This window comes from Phocoena phocoena, chromosome 3 (assembly GCF_963924675.1).
Source record: "Phocoena phocoena chromosome 3, mPhoPho1.1, whole genome shotgun sequence".
Lineage (NCBI taxonomy): Eukaryota > Metazoa > Chordata > Mammalia > Artiodactyla > Phocoenidae > Phocoena > Phocoena phocoena.
In genome coordinates, this window is record NC_089221.1 from 160596366 (window position 1) to 160614302 (window position 17937).

Consider the following 17937-nt stretch of genomic DNA (forward strand, 5'->3'; position numbering starts at 1 on the left):
TTTTCCTTTGCATTGCTGAGCCGTATTCCATTGCATGGAACGAACAGAGGTTTTAATCCATTCATCACTTGAAGGACATTTACACTGTTCCCAGTTTGGGGCTGTTATGAATAATGCTGCTGTGATTCACTGAATCTTTATAATACTTAACTGCACCAAAAATATTTCATTTCTCTCGATAGATCGTGTTCCAGAATTTATTAAACTATTTAAAATTTTTGGGGGGCTAATTAGGCTATTTCTAGTTATCTGCTATTTGTTTTTGTTTTTTTTTTTTTTTTGCGGTACGCGGGCCTCTCACTGTTGTGGCCTCTCCCGTTGCGGAGCACAGGCTCCGGACGCACAGGCTCAGCGGCCATGGCTCACGGGCCCAGCTGCTCCGCGGCATGTGGGATCTTCCCGGACCAGGGCACGAACCCGTGTCCCCTGCATCGGCAGGCGGACTCTCAACTACTGTGCCACCAGGGAAGCCCTATCTGCTCTTTGGATAACACTGGGATGAATCTGTTTTTACACTTGCCAATATTTTTCCATTCTGCTGAGTATTTCTAGTGAGTGGTATTCTTGAATTGAAAGGTATGAACATTCTTATGGGTTTTGAGAAGTGTTATCTTATTGCTTTCCAAACAGATTGTAACAGATTAAAACACTCTCCAACCCCAAAGCTCCCAGCATTACATGTTTTCATTTTACTCTTTTTGTCTGAGGGGTTGGAGTGGGGTGGATACTGACAGAGTATCTGTCAAATAAGATTCCCTCTATTTTATCATCATCAGGATAGCTATTTTCCTAGAGGTCTATTCAATCTCTGTATCTGTGTGTGAGAGCCATCTCTTCAAGACCTGAGCCCATTTACCAATGGTGACCTTGATTCAGTTTTTAAAGTCCTCAAACTCTTATTATTTGTAATCAGAAAAGCTCAATAATCAATTTACTGAAAAAACTGAAAATATTTTAGACCTACATAATAGGGGAAGTGAAAGTTTCTGATCCTGTGACAGCATGCTGGAGGTGGTTGGTACTGGCTTGTGAGAGCTGTCTGAAATTTTCAAGAATTTGGTGAGGTGATTGTCAAACACAACCATTCTTTTTTTTTAATTTATTTTTTTTATTGTATAGTATATTTACAATGTTGTGTTAATTTCTGCTGTACAGCAAAGTAACTCAGTTATACACATATATACATTCTTTTATTTTTATTTGTATTTTATTTATTTATTTTTTTCAGTATGTGGGCCTCTCCTGTTGTGGAGCACAGGCTCCGGACGCACAGGCCCAGCGGCCATGGCTCACGGGCCCAGCCGCTCCGCGGCATGTGGGATCTTCCCAGACCAGGGCACGAACCCGTGTCCCCTGCATCGACAGGCGGACTCTCATCCACTGCGCCACCAGGGAAGCCCTATATACATTCTTTTTTGTATTCTTTTCCATCATGGTTTATCCCAGTATATTGAATATAGTTCCCTGTGCTATAGAGTAAGACCTTGTTGTTTATCCATTCTGTATGTAAGTTTGCATCTACTAACCCCAAACTCCCAGTCCATCCCTCCCCGACTTCTCTCTCCCCCTTGGCAACCACAAGTCTGTTCTCTATGTCCAAACACAGTCATTCTTAAACATTAAATTATAGAAACATACAATTAAATAGATTATATTAAAACAAGGTAATAAATACTCAAAGCTCATCACTTTCTAAATATTTTACCACACTCTACTCTTATCTCTCTTCTTGGCTGTTACATCCATGTGATGGAAATGGTGTGTTACTGACCACCTCTTTACAACTGCATATATATATATATATATATATATATATATATATATCTCCAATAACCAGGTTGCACAAGCTTATATGACTATATATAACCATGGTCTTTTTTTTTTTTAGTTAACATCACATATTTTGCCTCTTTCCATATCATGTATACATCTCTAATTCACTTTAGTAGTGATATAGTATCCTATGTATGGGGATATATTATAAAGCATTACTATTTATAGAAATTTTGGTTGAAAAATACCACAATTTTAAGAAATAAAAATCACCCCTAATACTGCTGGCATATGAATTCTAAAGTAAAATTCCCTTCCTTTACTCTCCCCTCACCCTTCAGTGTCCCCCGGGAAGTGATCAGTGCAGACAGTCTGTTATATGCCATTAGCAATTTTTCTCTAGGCTTATGCAGACATAGCTCTGTCCTTTGAGCTTTTGTCAAAAATTACATCATGCTGTTTTATATACTGGGTTGCAACTTGCTTTTGTTGCAGTAGGTTGTAACGATGTTTTGTGGTGATTGAGAGCCTGGACTCCAAGCTGAGATCCTACCTCCATTACTTATTAACCATGTGGCTTTGGATAAGTTACTGTACTCAGCTGTGGCTCAGTTTCCCCATCTATACAATGGGATAACAAGAGTACCTCACGAGCTGTCATGAGATTAAAAGAGTTTAATGCATGTTAACCACTTACAACTATGTTTGGCACACAGAAAACACTAAGTATTGGCTGTTGTAATAATAATTATTATTAGGTGTATGTATATATCCATTTTATTATTTTTAATGCCTGCCTAATATTCTTTACATGGATGTACCATATTACTTAACCAACTCCCTTTTCATAGACAGGTTGTTTTCAGTTTTCTTTTTCTTTCTTTCTTTTTTTTTTTTTTGCGGTACGCGGGCCTCTCACTGTTGTGGCTTCTCCCATTGCGGAGCACAGGCTCCGGACGCGCAGGCTTAGCGGCCATGCCTCACGGGCCTAGCCACTCCACGGCATGTGGGATCTTCCCAGACCGGGGCACGAACCCGCGTCCTCTGCATCGGCAGGCGGACGCTCAACCACTGCGCCACCAGGGAAGCCCTCAGTTTTCTTTTTACACAGACAGTGTTGCATTTAAAGTCCTTCTCCATCTTCACACACTTACGCTATTATTTCTGTAAGACACATTCCTGGAAGTGGGATTTCTGAGTCAAATTGTATGCACATTGTTCCTTTTCCCCTCTTTTTCTTAGCTTTTTATTCTAAAAATAACTGTAGACTCAGAGAAAGTTGCTGAAATAGTACAGAGAATTCCTGTGTACCTTTTATCTACCTTTCCAGGCTAGCAATGTCTTACATAACTATAGTATATTATCAAAACCACGATATTGCACATTTTAACTTTTAATAAATGTCACCAAATTACCCTTCTGCAAATTTATATCAACTTATACTCCCATCAGCATGGTATGAGATTAACTGATTTCTTGTACCTTTGCCAGCACTCCAGCAATTAATTCATAGTTTTTGCCAATACTATGGATAATAATGATATTGGTATTTCATGTTGCATTTTGTGACTACTAGTGAGATTGAACATCATTTTCAAATGTTTATTGTCCACTTGTACTATTTCTGTAAATCTCTTGTTATATGATTTGTCCAATTTGTAAGTTGTTTGCGTTTCTGTTGTTTATTTGTAAGAACTCTTTGTTTATTAAAGAGGGTCTCCATTTATCTGTTATATACTGCAAATATTTCCTCCTAATGTGTCATATGCCTTTCAAATTTATCCTCCTGAAATTTTACACTTTTATGTAATCCAGTTTGTCAATTTTTCCCCTTTATGTCTTCCAAATTTTGTTCTCCTTAGAAAACTATCTCTCCAGGAGTATGAAATCTTCTCTTATAATTTTATTTTGGTTTACTTTTTGTTTATTAATTTTAAATACTCCCTGGATGATGATAACCTTTTATACATTTCAATGATCTCTATTTAATACAGATTCAGCATTTGGGCAATTGATTTAATCCCAACCAGTTGTTACACTCAGTTTAGCTTTGCCACATTCCATTATTTGTAATTTGGATATGTTCTAATCTATCCATCTTTCCTTTGGGAAACCAGGGAATTTCTAAGCCAGCAGAGGTTATGGTAGTTGGAAGGTCAAAATGTTCCCAGCTAATATACTATCCTCCACCCTGGCCTGCTGCAGGAGAGGTGAGGTGTGTGAAAGTGTTTGCCAAAGGATCGCTTGCCATCTCTACCTCGAAGGATCACACCCTGTGCTTGTGAAACTTACTCTCTGACCAGGAGAAATTCACCATTTGGGATGGAGGCTCAGAAGGTCCCACTGAACCTCAGATCTCGAGCCTTCATGTGGATGAAGCAAAGAAGGTTGTGTATTCAGCATCTAACTCAAAGGTAACAAACACTTGCCCCGTTTGCAAAGTAAAGCTGAGACCAGAGCAGTCAAAGGTGGCATATGGTGTTTATATAAGGAGGGTCTCCCTGATATGGGACAGGGGGACTGTAAACAGAGGTACACAACTACTTGAGAGGGTGCCATAAAGGGCTTCAAAACTTATAGTTGGATTAGATGATCTTGATAGATCTTTCTGATCCTAAGTGTTAAGACCTTTCACCATTTTTAATGCAGTCATTTTTTTAGTGCTATAAATTTCCCTCTGAGTGCTGCTTTACCTACATCCCATGAACTTTTATATGTTATATTATCATTTACATTCAGTTCAAAATATTTTTAGCATTTCCCTTTTGATTTCTTCTTTGATCTATGGGCTATTTAGCAGTGTGATATTCATTTCCAAATATTTGAGAGGTTCCCAGATAGTGTTCTCTTATTTTTTTCCTAATATAATTCCATTTGCATTATGTGAATCCTTTCAAATTTATTGAAATGTTCTTTCTTGGTAAATGTTCCACATGCATCTGAAAACAATATGTTTTCTGCTGTGTTATTCCATCATGTCAATCATAACTCTATAATCTGATCATTTTATGAATAGAAACACACAACAGAATAATGGGTTAAAGCTTAGCAATTAAAGGCATGGGCCAAATCTGTATCTAAGTCCCAGTTGACTTCTTTGCAAGCTGAGTAATCTTGATTGTATCACCTCATCTCTCTGCCTCAATTCTTCCTCTACCTCATGAGATAATGAATGTAAAACACCCTTCATAGTGTTGGGTACATTGTAAGCAACAAACAATTAATAGCTATTAATTATTCTATTTTATTAGTAATTGATGGTTGTTAATGTAAGTAATATTGGTAGCTTACAAACTATGCTGTCCAAAATGGAGAACCACCAGCTAGATGTGGTTATTGAGCACTTGAAATGTGGCTATTCCAAATTGAGATGTGCTGTAAGTATAAAACACACAGTGGATTTCAAAGACTCAGTATCATAAAGAAAAGTAAAATATTTCAATAATAATTTTATATTGATTACATGTTGAAATGATAACATTTGGATATACCAGGTTAAATAAAGTATATCATTGAAATTGATATCACTTGTTTCTTTTTACCTTTTTTAAGGTGGCTTATAAAAAATATAAAGTCATGTGTGGCTTGCATTATAGTTTTATTGGACAATGTAGGCTTAAATATTACAGAAGTGTGGGTTGATTTCAAGACTGATTATAGAAATCAGCTTTGTTATCAGCAAAAGTTTGGAAAATACAGTAAAGAAATAATATATAATAAATAATTACAAACATTACCATTATTAACATTTACATGATTTTGCTTTACGTGGTGCATGTGTGTGTATGCACGTGTGCATGTGTGTATGAAACAAAATGGGGATAAAACCATATACACAGTGTTTTAAAATAAATAAATTTATTTATTTTTGGCTGCATTGGGTCTTCATTGCTGTGTGAGGGCTTTCTCTAGCAGTGGAGAGTGGGGGCTATTCTTCGTTGCAGTGTGCAGGCTTCTCACTGCGGTGGTTTCTCTTACTGTGGAGCACAGGCTCTAGGTGTGGGCTCAGTAGTTGTGGCGTGTGTGCTCTAGAGCGCAGGCTCAGTAGTTGTGGCACATGGGCTTAGTTGCTCTGAGGCATGTGGGATCTTCTTCCCAGACCAGGGATCGCACCCATGTCCCCTGCATTGGCAGGTGGATTCTTAAACACTGTGCCACCAGGGAAGTCCCTAAGCAGTTTTATAAAGCTATTTTTGCCCATAACCTTAAACATTCTTCAAAAACAGCATGATTAGTGATTTCATAAGATTCCGTTGCATGGCTCTGCTGTAGTTTATTTAGCTAATCCCTCATTACTGGACATGTAGGTTGTTTCAATTTCTTTGCACTTTCAAATAGCTGAGGTAACTTTCCTTGTACGTGTATCTTTGTGTGTATCTCTCCTTATTTCTTTAGTGTAAATCCCACAAATAAAATTAATGGGAAATGTTTACTATTTAAATGACTACTGCTGATAAAAAGGTACTTTTGGGGGTAAGGTTAAAAATGAAACCTCTTTAATTATTAATCAGCAGTTACTTGGAATGAACATATAGGCACATGGCATAGCTGACTGTTCTTCTATTTTTAAAACTTTTTATTTTAGAACAATTTTAGATTTATGGAAAAGCTATAAAGATAGTAGAGAGAGTTCCCGTATGGCCTTGTTCCAGCCTTCTCCAAAGTCAACATCTTATATAACCAGTGTACATTTGTCAAAACTAAGACATTAATATTGACAGTTACCATCAACTCAGTTCCAGAATTTATTTGGATTTTATCCATTTTTTCATGAATGTCCTTTTGCCATTCCAAGATCCAATCCAGGATTCCTCCCCCTTCCCCACTCCTTTTTTAAAAACTGACAGAGTGTCGACGTTAAAATGCATGAACTATAAAAAAAAATAGGTCTTAATATAGCCAATATTTTGTAATAACTGTAAAGGAAAGGAACTTTACAAAATTGTACAAAGATAAAAAAAATTTTTAATTGCAATGACAAAAAAAAAAAAGAAGAGGTCTTGCATTCGACTCTGGAAAACTTGCAGACTAGGTCTCCCTCTGACATGGCTCTTTCTTTTCATCATTCCTTTAGACCAATGCTTGGAATCTGGAAACTGAAGAGCTGATTTTCCATATCCTGGGGGATGCCTCTGACCCCTGGGTGTACACGGCAGTGCTGGCTTCCAGGGCCACGCTGTTGATGGTGTCGCAGGGTGACGTGGTCAGTCTGTGGAGTTCAGCCACAGGAACACTGCAAAGGAAGCAACATTTGTCCAGCATCAAAGAAGAAACAATTACCTGTGGGGTCTCAGTCCAGAAACAAAGAAAGATGGTGACCGGGTCCAGCAAGGGCTCCATCTCTTTGGTAAGCAACTTGACCGGATAGGATGCCAACATTAATTCAGCTCCAAAATGCTCAGATGGCCTAGAAGTTGGGAGAAACCATCTCACCTTTGATCTTTTAATAAATGACACTGGGCTTCTTCATTCTAGGGATCTGCAGTTCAGCGCAGTCCAGGAAACATCTCTTGGTGTCTCCTGGGGGCTGGCCAGTGTGGGGGATTGTTGGTGCTCAGTCCTGCTGGAGATGATCTGGGAGGAAGTATAGAATGTGCATCAGAACTGTCCCTGCTGAGGGGTCAGGAGCTGGGGTTCTATCCACCAGCTCCATCAGTGGTTAGGTGAGGGCTGCTGCCAGGAACATTAACACAGAGGCCAAGTGTGTGGAAGGATAGGGTCAGAAAAAACAACCCAGTGCAGAGTTGCAGGTGTGTGGTGAGCAGCCTTCAGGAATAGAGGAGTACGCTGAGGAGATATGGATGGGGCACCAAGAGTGAGTTGTACAGAAGTCGTAGGTGGAGGAACAAGGGCAGCTTTCCAGGCATTGGAGGGGCTGTAGAAGTATAAGAGTCCAGCCACATCCTCAAGGAACTCAATCTAGGGAGGGAGCCAGGTTTGCCAATGACTTATAGTGACACAGAGTAACAGGGTCTGTTTTCAGTAGAGGTAGAAATAGTGTGTTCTTGGTTGGGGGAAGGAACAAATACTTCTGAAAGAGGCAGTCTGGGAAGGCTTCCCTCCGGGGCGGGGGGAGCCTCAGAAGAAGAAGGATTTCCAAGATGAATAAGGGAAGACGAGGAGAATAGGGGATATCATGGTGGGAAAGTAGGAACATGCCTGGTGTTGTAGGGAAAAGAGAGGTGGCGTGGAAATGGATCGCAGATGGTCTTGTATGTCCTGTTGAGGAAGTGAGAGTTTGAGGACGGGAGGAATATGGCCTCTAAAGAATCATCCCAAAGCTCCACATTTCTGGACCTCATACCTTGTAGCCTCCCTGAGCAATCAAGGCACCAAACACGATCGTGGAGGACATCCCCAGCCCTTTCATTAGGCCTCTCGGTTGCATCCCTTTACTCCTTCATTCACTGATTGTCCTCAGTAATATCCTTCAGCCTAGCAAGGAACTTGGACTTTAGGGTCAGACACACTTGAGTTTGAAAATCTAGTCCTGAATGAAAATTGGTGCAGCCACTATGGAAAACAGTACGGAGGTTCCTTAAAAAACTAAAACTAGAGTTGCCATATGATACAGCAATCCCACTCCTGGGCATAAATCCAGAGAAAACTCTAATTCAAAAAAATACAGGCACCTCAGTGTTCATTACAGCACTCTTTACAATAGCCAAGACATGGAAGCAACCTAAGTGTCCATCAACAGATGAATGATAAAGAAGATATGGCATATATATACAATGGAATACTACTCAGCCATAAAAAGAATGAAATAGGGCTTCCCTGGTGGCGCAGCGGTTGAGAGTCTGCCTGCCGATGCAGGGAACACGGGTTCGTGCCCCGGTCCGGGAAGATCCCACATGCCGCAGAGTGGCTGGGCCCGTGAGCCATGGCCGCTGAGCCTGTGCATCCGGAGCCTGTGCTCCACAACGGGAGAGGCCACAACAGTGAGAGAGGCCCACGTACCGCAAAAAAAAAAAAAAAAAAAAAAAAAAAAAGATTGAAATAATGCCATTTGCAGCAACATGGATGGACATAGAGATTATCATACTAAGTGAAGTAAGCCAGAAAGGGAAAGGTAAATACCATATGATAGCACTTATATGTGGAATCTAAAATACGATACAAATGAATTATTTACAAAACAGAAACAGACTCTCAGATGTAAAAAACAAACTTATAGTTAGCAAAGGGGAAAGGAGGTGGGGAGAGGGCTAAATTAGGAGTTTGGGATTAGCAGATACAAACTACTACATATAAAATAGATAAACAACAAGGTCCTACTGTATAGCACAGGGAACTATATTCAATATCCTGTAATAAACCATAATGGAAAAGTATATGAAAAATGGAAAAGAATATATATATATATATATATAAAACAGTCACTTTGCTGTACACCAGAAACTAACATAACATTGTAAATCAACTATATTTCAATAAACAAACAAACAAAAACAAAAAAAAAACAGAAAAGAAAATCCCACTCCTGCCTTTACCTAGTTGTATTCTTGGGCTACTCAACCCTTCTTTGAGCCTCAGTTTTCTCATCTGTAAAATGGGGAGAGGGAACATGGCACCTACATCCAGGGCCACAACAAGAGATGGACAGATGGGCACTTGTTCAGGCTTCCAACCAGCAGGGGTGGGGTGGGTATGCTAAGATAACACTGGAGTGAATTGGAAACATGGTGCTAGTTAACTCAGATTTCTCCCTATATAACTCACCTTTGGTGCCCCATCCCGATCCCCTCAGTTCTGAAGACTATTCTGTCAGTCCCAAGCCTACTGATGGCAGTGCCTTCAGTTAGGAATGCCTATGGTGCTTGTCTGGGCACACATCACTCATAGGGGGCTCTACACACATTTCTCCCACGGAGCCCCTATTTATGACTGGACTGGCTCTTGTGGCTCTTCTTATGATCACAGGATGCACTTCAGCAAGAAACCATCAGGGAACCTTGAGGAAGGTGAATAGCATGCCCAAGGGCCACACAGTGAAGTTGAGGGGAGAGAGAGAGTTGAGAGAGGGAGTGAGCAAACATGGACTTGGGGCTCTGCCTTTATTGGGGTCTGAGGGTGGGGTGTCTAGCATTTTGTGGATTCACTCTTTATTGGCAAATTTAAAACATATGGGGAGGAATTAGGACACAGGAAGGGGAAGGGCGTCACCCAAGTCATCAGTTATCTAGGTTCTCCAGGGCTTTCTGAAAGAGGAACCTTCATGGGTGGACATCCTGGTTCCTTATCTAGTTGTTTTGCTAGTAGCTGCCAACATGTTTATTCAAGATGGATGTCTTTTGAAATGGCTGCCTCAGCAATCAGAAAGCTTGTTGTCAGGCACCTACATTACAGCTGCACACCTGTGACTCTGCACCTGGTTGAGGTTTTTTTCTATCTCCTCTCCCCCCACACCAGCACACTTGGCTTCTGTGTTAATGCGCCTGGGAGCAGTCCTCAGCCAACCTGAAATAGAGGTGGTGCATAGAACCCCACCCAGCTCTTGGCCCCCCAGTGGGGGCATCTCTGATGCATGCTCTACACTCTCTCTCAGAGCATCCCCAGCAGGACTCAGCTGTTTGCCTGCATTGGTAACTGGCTTGATGAGCCACATTTACTGGCTGCCTTCCCTTCCCTGTCTCAATTCTCCACCCTCTACCAGTCAAAAGAAAGAAAGCCATAATTCAGCAATCATAATCAAACTGCCAAAAACCAAAGATAAAGAGAGAAATATTAAAAGCATCCAGAGGAAAAAAGACCCATTACATACCATGGTTGTCCATGATAAGATCTACAGCTGATTTCTCATTGAAAACAATGGGGACAGAGACAATGGAAGGAATGGCATCTGTAATTTGAAAGAAAAAGCCAAAACCTGTCAACCTAGACTCCTATTTACAGGGAAATTATCCTTCAAAACTGAAAGCAAAATAAAAGACATTTTTAGGCAAATAAAGGCTGAGAGAACTTGTCTCCAACAAATCTGCACTATAAGAAATGCTGGGGAAAAAAAAAAAAAAGAAAGGCTGGAAATAAATTCTTCAGGCTGTGGGGATATAACACCAGATGAAAGTCCAATGAATAAAGGAAGAGCACCAGAAACGGTAACTAGAGGAGAAAGCTCAGCTCAAAGCTGTCTGTGTCCTAGGAAAATCAGAGCTTGAAAAAGTAGGTACCCAAAGACTCTAGAACTATTTGGTCTTGGGAAAAGCAGTCGTCTTGCACCAAAGTTCCTGTGTGGTACCCAGCCATCACTCCTCATCCAAGCTGGCTCTGAAATATTCAAGTCCAAGTGGAACTCAAGATGCTAGAGCCTCTAGACCTGCAAGCTATGAAAGAAGATCATGTATATGTCAGCCAAGAGCCTGGGGTTGAAATAACATGAAACCTACAAGGTAAAAATGTAAATAGGAAAAAAAAAAAAATGTAAATAGGGCTTCCCTGGTGGCGCAGTGGTTGAGGGTCCGCCTGCCGATGCAGGGGACGCGGGTTCGTGCCCCGGTCCGGGAAGATCCCACATACTGCAGAGCAGCTGGGCCCGTGAGCCATGGCCGCTGAGCCTGTGCGTCCAGAGCCTGTGCTCCGCAACGGGAGAGGCCACAACAGTGAGAGGCCCGCGTACCACAAAAAAAAAAAAAAAAAAATGTAAATAGACCCCATCCTGCTCTGAAATAAACACATGCATTTCTTCTGAGCACAACTTAATGTTGCATGTGCTGCCTGCATAGGGCAATTCCAACCTTGAGACCAGAGAGCCTACTACCACCTGCCTTTAGTGATTACAATTCAGTGAAACTTTGAAACTGACTAATGCATGGAATGATGATTTTGTCAGGAATGGGAGCTTTATTTTACTATCTAAATGTTAATGTTTTAAAAACACCTCCCCAAATTTATCTGGTTCAGCAAAGTGCATGTAATAGAGCTCTTATTTTGAACGTAAAAAGTATGTATTTTTGTGAAAAGGAAATCCATTTCTTGGGCACTTTGCCTTCTTCATGGGGGTATAGATTGGTGAAACCCTTGGGAGAGAAATCTTGCAGAGTCTAAGATTAAAAAGTCACATCCCCATCTTAAATACTTGCCCATGGGCACACAAATGTAAACAGAGTGTGGCCTCATTTCATGTGAATTTGACTTAGGTAAATACGAAATAATATTATAAAAGTATTCAGTCTCATTTTATGTGCACATTTAGGAAATACACACATAAATATGCACATAAATAGGGAAAGTGCAAACACATTTAAAATTTATTTAGCATCTTATGATCTCGCAGCGAGGGGTGGGGGCAGGTGAATTGAAGACTGTGTTTACACTAGTGTGAGTGGCAGCAGCACTGTAGCTGGTGGACAGAAACACCTACCATCCTTCATCCATCGAAGGGGAAAATCCCTCTCAAATCTGTCATGTTTTGTATTATCTGAGATCTTCAGGTATATACCCCTCACTTAAAATGAGACCAGCCTTGGGCTTCCCTGGTGGCACAGTGGTTGAGAGTCCGCCTGCCGATACAGGGGACGTGGTCTCATGCCCCGGTCCGGGAAGATCCCACATGCTGCGGAGCGGCTGGGCCCGTGAGCCATGGCCGCTGAGCCTGTGCGTCCAGAGCCTGTGCTCCGCAACGGGAGAGGCCACAACAGTGAGAGGCCCACGTACCGCAAAAAAAAAAAAAAAATGAGACCAGCCTTGAGGATAGTATCCCTCCGTGTAATAGCAAAACATTGACATGATCTGAAATGTCCATCTATGGGAAAATAGTTAAGTGAATTAAGGAAATGTTATACCATGGAAGATTACATAACTATAAAAAATTAGATAGTCTTGAGCAGTGGTCAGCTAACACTGGCCCACTGCCTGTTTTTATTCAGCCCATGAGCTGAGAATGGTTTTTCTGATTTTAATGGTTGAAAAATGATTTTTAAAAGAAGAATATCTTGTGACATGTGAAAATTCCATAGAAGCCAAATTTAATGTCCATAAATGATGTTGTCTTGGTACATAACCACACCGTTTGTCTACATACGGTCTGTGGCTGCATTTGTGCTCTCATGGCAAAGTTGAGACCACATGGTCACAAAGTCTAAAGTGTTTACTATCTGGCCCATTACAGGAAAATTTGCCGACCCCTGGCCTAGAGATACTTTCGTGGAAATAATAAACTCTCACACAGTGCTCACTGTGTACTAAGGGCTATTGCAGGGACTTTTGTACCTATTATCTCATTTAACCCTCAAAACACAGCTAAGACGTAGCTGCTGCCATTATCTATATGTTACAGATGCGTTAAACTGAAGCACAGAGAGATGAAGTCATTTGCCTAAGGTCACACAGCTAGGAAGTGTCACAGACAGGATTTGAACTCAAGCAGTCTGGCTCTAGGATCCATGCTCTTAAGTGCTATGCTACACCTGGGTGCCATTGACAGCTGGGGCCAGGTCCTTCTTTGCCATTGGGGGCCGTCCTATGCGTTGTAGGGTATTCAGCAGCATCCCTAGCCATTGCCCACTCGATGCAGAGCATCTGCCCTATCTTTACAACCAAAAATGTCTCTAAGGCGTTGCCCAGTGTTCTCAGCGGGGAGGGACAAAATCACCCCTTGCTCCAGTTGAGAACCGCTACCCCAGACACATTAAGTGAAAAAAGCAACTTGCAGAACAATATCTACGAGGGATGGTGGAGAAAGGAGGCTTGTGTAAATGTTTACCTACACAAACGGATTCTCAGCAAACATAGACAAAGATGCCTTCCAGGGAGAAAGCAGAATGGTGGGGAAGGTGAAAAGATGCTCGTGGGGAGCTCTGGCCATTTCTTTTTTTTTTTTTAATTATACAGTATAATTTTTTTTAAGTTTTAAAAGAATCACGTTTTTGAAAAAATCAGCAATAACACTGTCGACGAAAATTCAATTAACCATCAAGTGAAGAAGAAAAAAGGGAATTTTATTCGAGCTAAACTGAGGATTATAACCCGGGAAGCAGATTCTCAGAAAGCTCTGAGAACTGTGCTGCCTGTTGGAAGTCGAAGGCACAGTCATATACATTTTTGAGACAAACGATCATACATCAAAATGACATGCGGGTATTTTACATAAAGTTCACCAAGGATATAGAGGCCCCATAAACAAGTACAAAACGAGCAGCGAGTCACCATGACCCCCTACAGAGCTGGGAAAGAACACTATTCTTTTTTTTTTTTTTTAACATCTTTATTGGGGTATAATTGCTTTACAACGGTGTGTTAGTTTCTGCTGTATAACAAAGCGAATCAGTTATACATATACGTATGTTCCCATATCTCTTCCCTCTTGCGTCTCCCTCCCTCCTACCCTCCCTAGCCCACCCCTCTAGGTGGTCACAATCCACCGAGCTGATTTCCCTGTGCTATGCAGCTGCTTCTCACTAGCTATCTATTTTACGTTTGGTAGTGTATATATGTCCATGCCACTCTCTCACTTTGTCACAGCTTACCCTTCCCCCTCCCCATATCCTCAAGTTCATTCTCTAGTAGGTCTGTGTCTTTATTCCTGTCTTGCCCCAGGTTCTTCATGACCTTATTTTTTTCCCTTAGATTCCATATATATGTGTTAGCATACGGTATTTGTTTTTCTCTTTCTGACATACTTCACTCTGTATGACAGACTCTAGGTCCATCCACCTCACTACCAATAACTCAATTTCGTTTCTTTTTATGGCTGAGTAATATTCCATCGTGTATACATGCCACATCTTCTTTATCCATTTGGACACCTACATTGCTTCCATGTCCGGGCTATTGTAAATAGAGCTGCAACGAACATTTTGGTACATGACTCTTTTTGAATTATGGTTCCTCAGGGTATATGCCCAGTAGTGGGATTGTTGGGTCATATGGTAGTTCTATTTTTAGTTTTTAAGGAACTTCCATACTGTTCTCCATAGTGGCTGTATCAATTTACATTCCCACCAACAGTGCAAGAGTATTCCCTTTTCTCCACACTCTCTCCAGCATTTATTGTTTCTAGATTTTTTTTTTTGTAGTACGCGGGCCTCTCACTGTTGTGGCCTCTCCCGTTGTGGAGCAGAGGCTCTGGACGCGCAGGCTCAGCGGCCATGGCTCACGGGCCCAGCCGCTCTGTGGCATGTGGGATCCTCCCGGACCGGGGCACGAACCCGTGTCCCCTGCATCGGCAGGTGGACTCTCAACCACTGCGCCATCAGGGAAGCCCCTGTTTCTAGATTGTTTTTGATGATGGCCATTCTGACTGGTGTGAGGTGATACCTCATTGTAGTTTTGATTTGCATTTCTCTAATGATTAGTGATGTTGAGCATTCTTTCATGTGTTTGTTGGCCATCTGTATATCTTCTTTGGAGAAATGTCTACTTAGGTCTTCTGCCCATTTTTGGATTGGGTTGTTTGTTCTTTTGATACTGAGCTGCATGAGCTGCTTGTAAATTTTGGAGATTAATCCTTTGTCAGTTGCTTCATTTGCAAATATTTTCTCCCATTCTGAGGGTTGTCTTTTCATCTTGTTTATGGTTTCCTTTGCTGTGCAAAAGCTTTTAAGTTTCATTAGGTCCCATTTGTTTATTTTTGTTTTTATTTCCATTTCTCTAGGAGGTGGGTCAAAAAGGATCTTGCTGTGATTTATGTCATAGAGGAACACTATTCTTTTAAGAAGTTACATTGCTAGTGTCAGAAGAAAGGGGGAAAAAATTGATGTTTACTGTTGAGCAGGCACTCCCATCTTTGAGGAGCTCTGATTAACGTGTAATGCAAATCACACCGCACCTTAGGGGAGGAGAATACCCAAACTAACACAGAGAGAGAATTTTATGTTTAATTTTTTCTTGTCCTGCCTTAACATATAAATTAGTTTTGTAAACTATAAATTAAAATATAATTTTTATTTCATCAACAGCTATGTAGAAATTGACTTCCTCCAGCCCTTGCTTAAAACAAAAACAAAAGCAGAAAAAAAAAAAAGAAAGAAAGGAAAAAAAGAAACCCCAAACCTTCCTCTTAGATCTGAACAAAACCAGTTCATTTCTGCAACTCGGGAATGGGGAGAATGATGCTGCCCTCCCCTGGCTCCAACCTACCTTTCGACCTTATTTGAGATCTTCAGAGCTCCTCTGGGGGTAGAAAACTAGAGTGCTGGGATGTTCTCTGGGTCCCCGAGTTGGTTATGACAACAATGTCAACAATAATAATAGTAGCTGCCACTTTGGGAGGACTGATTATGGGCCAGAGGGAACCATCCTATGCACTTCTTAACCACGATAGCTCTGTGAGGCAGTCCTGGTACCATCTCCCATTAAACAGATGAGGTAACTGAGGCAGCCAGGGGCTAAGGAATTTGCTTAGGATCACAGAGCTGGTGAGTGGCAGAGCCCTGCGTCAAATGCAAGCTCTTGACCCTGAACGCTTAACCCAGTGGAAATGCTTGATGGGCATCCTTGCTTCTGCACGGGTTTCCTCCGAAGGAGACAGCCTGCTGGAGAAGCTTCCAGAAGCCGTGGGGTTCCTGGTGGTCTCTGAAGATGAGTCCCTTCTCGCTGCAGGTAGCAGTTAGCTCTCATTTGGAGTCCTGAGGCGGCAACTCCGGATTTGGTTGGAAGTGGAGAGGGGCTTGGGGAAAGGGGGAAGAGGCTCAGCAAACTTTTTCTGCAAAGAGCCTCATAGTAAATAAACATCATTGCCTGTCTCTGTCACAATTATCCAACCCTGCCCTTGTAATTCGAAAGCCTCCATGGACGATATTTCAAGTGAGTATGGCTATGTGCCAATAAAACTTTCATGGATGCCGAAATTTGAATTTCATACCATTTTCATGTGTTATGAAATAGTAATCTTATTTTAGTTTTTTCAAGCATGTAAAAAACTTAAAAACTATTAGCTCACATATAAAAATCGGGGACCAGCCAATTTTCACCCATGGGTTGTAGTTTGCCAACACATGTTCTGGATAAATCTCTGAACCTTTCTGGGCTTCCGGTCCATTATCTTGGAAATGGGAGTGGTTATTCCTGCCAGAGAATCACAGGGAGAGAGGGAGGTAGGGTGAGAGGTTAGGGTACACTCAGCCCACACTACTCCAGCCACAAGAAAGACTGGTTGGTGCTATGTCAAGATAAGAAACAGGGCTTCCCTTGTGGCGCAGTGGTTGAGAGTCCGCCTGCCGATGCAGGGGACGTGGGTTCGTGCCCCGGTCCGGGAAGATCCCACATGCCGTGGAGCAGCTGGGCCCGTGAGCCATGGCCGCTGAGCCTGCACGTCCGGAGCCTGTGCTCTGCAACGGGAGAGGCCACACAGTGAGAGGCCCGCGTACCACAAAAAAAAAAAAAAAACCAAAACAAAAAAACAAACAAGATAAGAAACAGGGGCTATAGGAACATGTGACAGGATTCCCTTTCCTTAGTCTGAAGCAATCAGGGAAGGCTACCTGGTAGAGGTGACCAACAGGTGCTCCACATCCCGATTTTTTTTTAAAGAAAAAAATTTTAGAGCAGTTTTAGGTTCACAGCCAAACAGAAGATACGGAGAGTTCCATATACCCGTGTGTGGGGCTGTGCTCCCACTCACACACAGCCTCCCCCATTTTCAATATGGCCCACCAGAGTGGTGAATTTGTTACAACTGATGAACCTACACTGACACAGCATCCTCACTTAAACTCCAGAGCTAACATTATGGTTCACTCTTAGTGTTGCATATTCTGTGGGTCTGGACAAATGTATAATGATGTATATCCATCGTTATAGTATCATACAGATTACTTTCACTGCCCTTAAATCAGTCTGATTTTTACAAAGCCATTTCCAGGGGCCAAAGACACTTCAGACCAGCACTGTCCAGTAATGCAGACTACGAATGTGAGCCACATTTATACTGTGAATTTTCTCCTGACCTTAGTTAAAAAGGTAAAAAGAAACAGGTGACATTTGTGTTAATGATGTATCTTATTTAATACAATAGACCCCAAAAACCAACATGAAATCAGTATGATTTTAATGGTATATTTCACATTACTTTTAAAATTCTTGTGTGAAGTTTTTGATATCTAGCATGTATTTTATACTTATGGCTCATCTCTTGAGACCAGCCTCATTAATAGCCACGTGTGACTTGTGCCAACCGTATCGGAGAGTGCAGAGGTCCAGTAGATAAATGCTTATCCTCTAAGATTG

The 17937-nt window shown here is 41.5% G+C and overlaps 1 protein-coding gene across 1 annotated transcript in view; it reads left to right on the forward strand.

The window, feature by feature from the left end:
* The window catches only part of NWD1 (NACHT and WD repeat domain containing 1), a 74662-nt gene that overhangs the window by 38500 nt on the left and 18225 nt on the right, over positions 1-17937 (forward strand). The window contains 3 exon segments of the mRNA XM_065875086.1: positions 3979-4187; positions 6848-7119; positions 16220-16311. Of these exon segments, the coding sequence (XP_065731158.1) occupies positions 3979-4187; positions 6848-7119; positions 16220-16311 (573 nt within the window).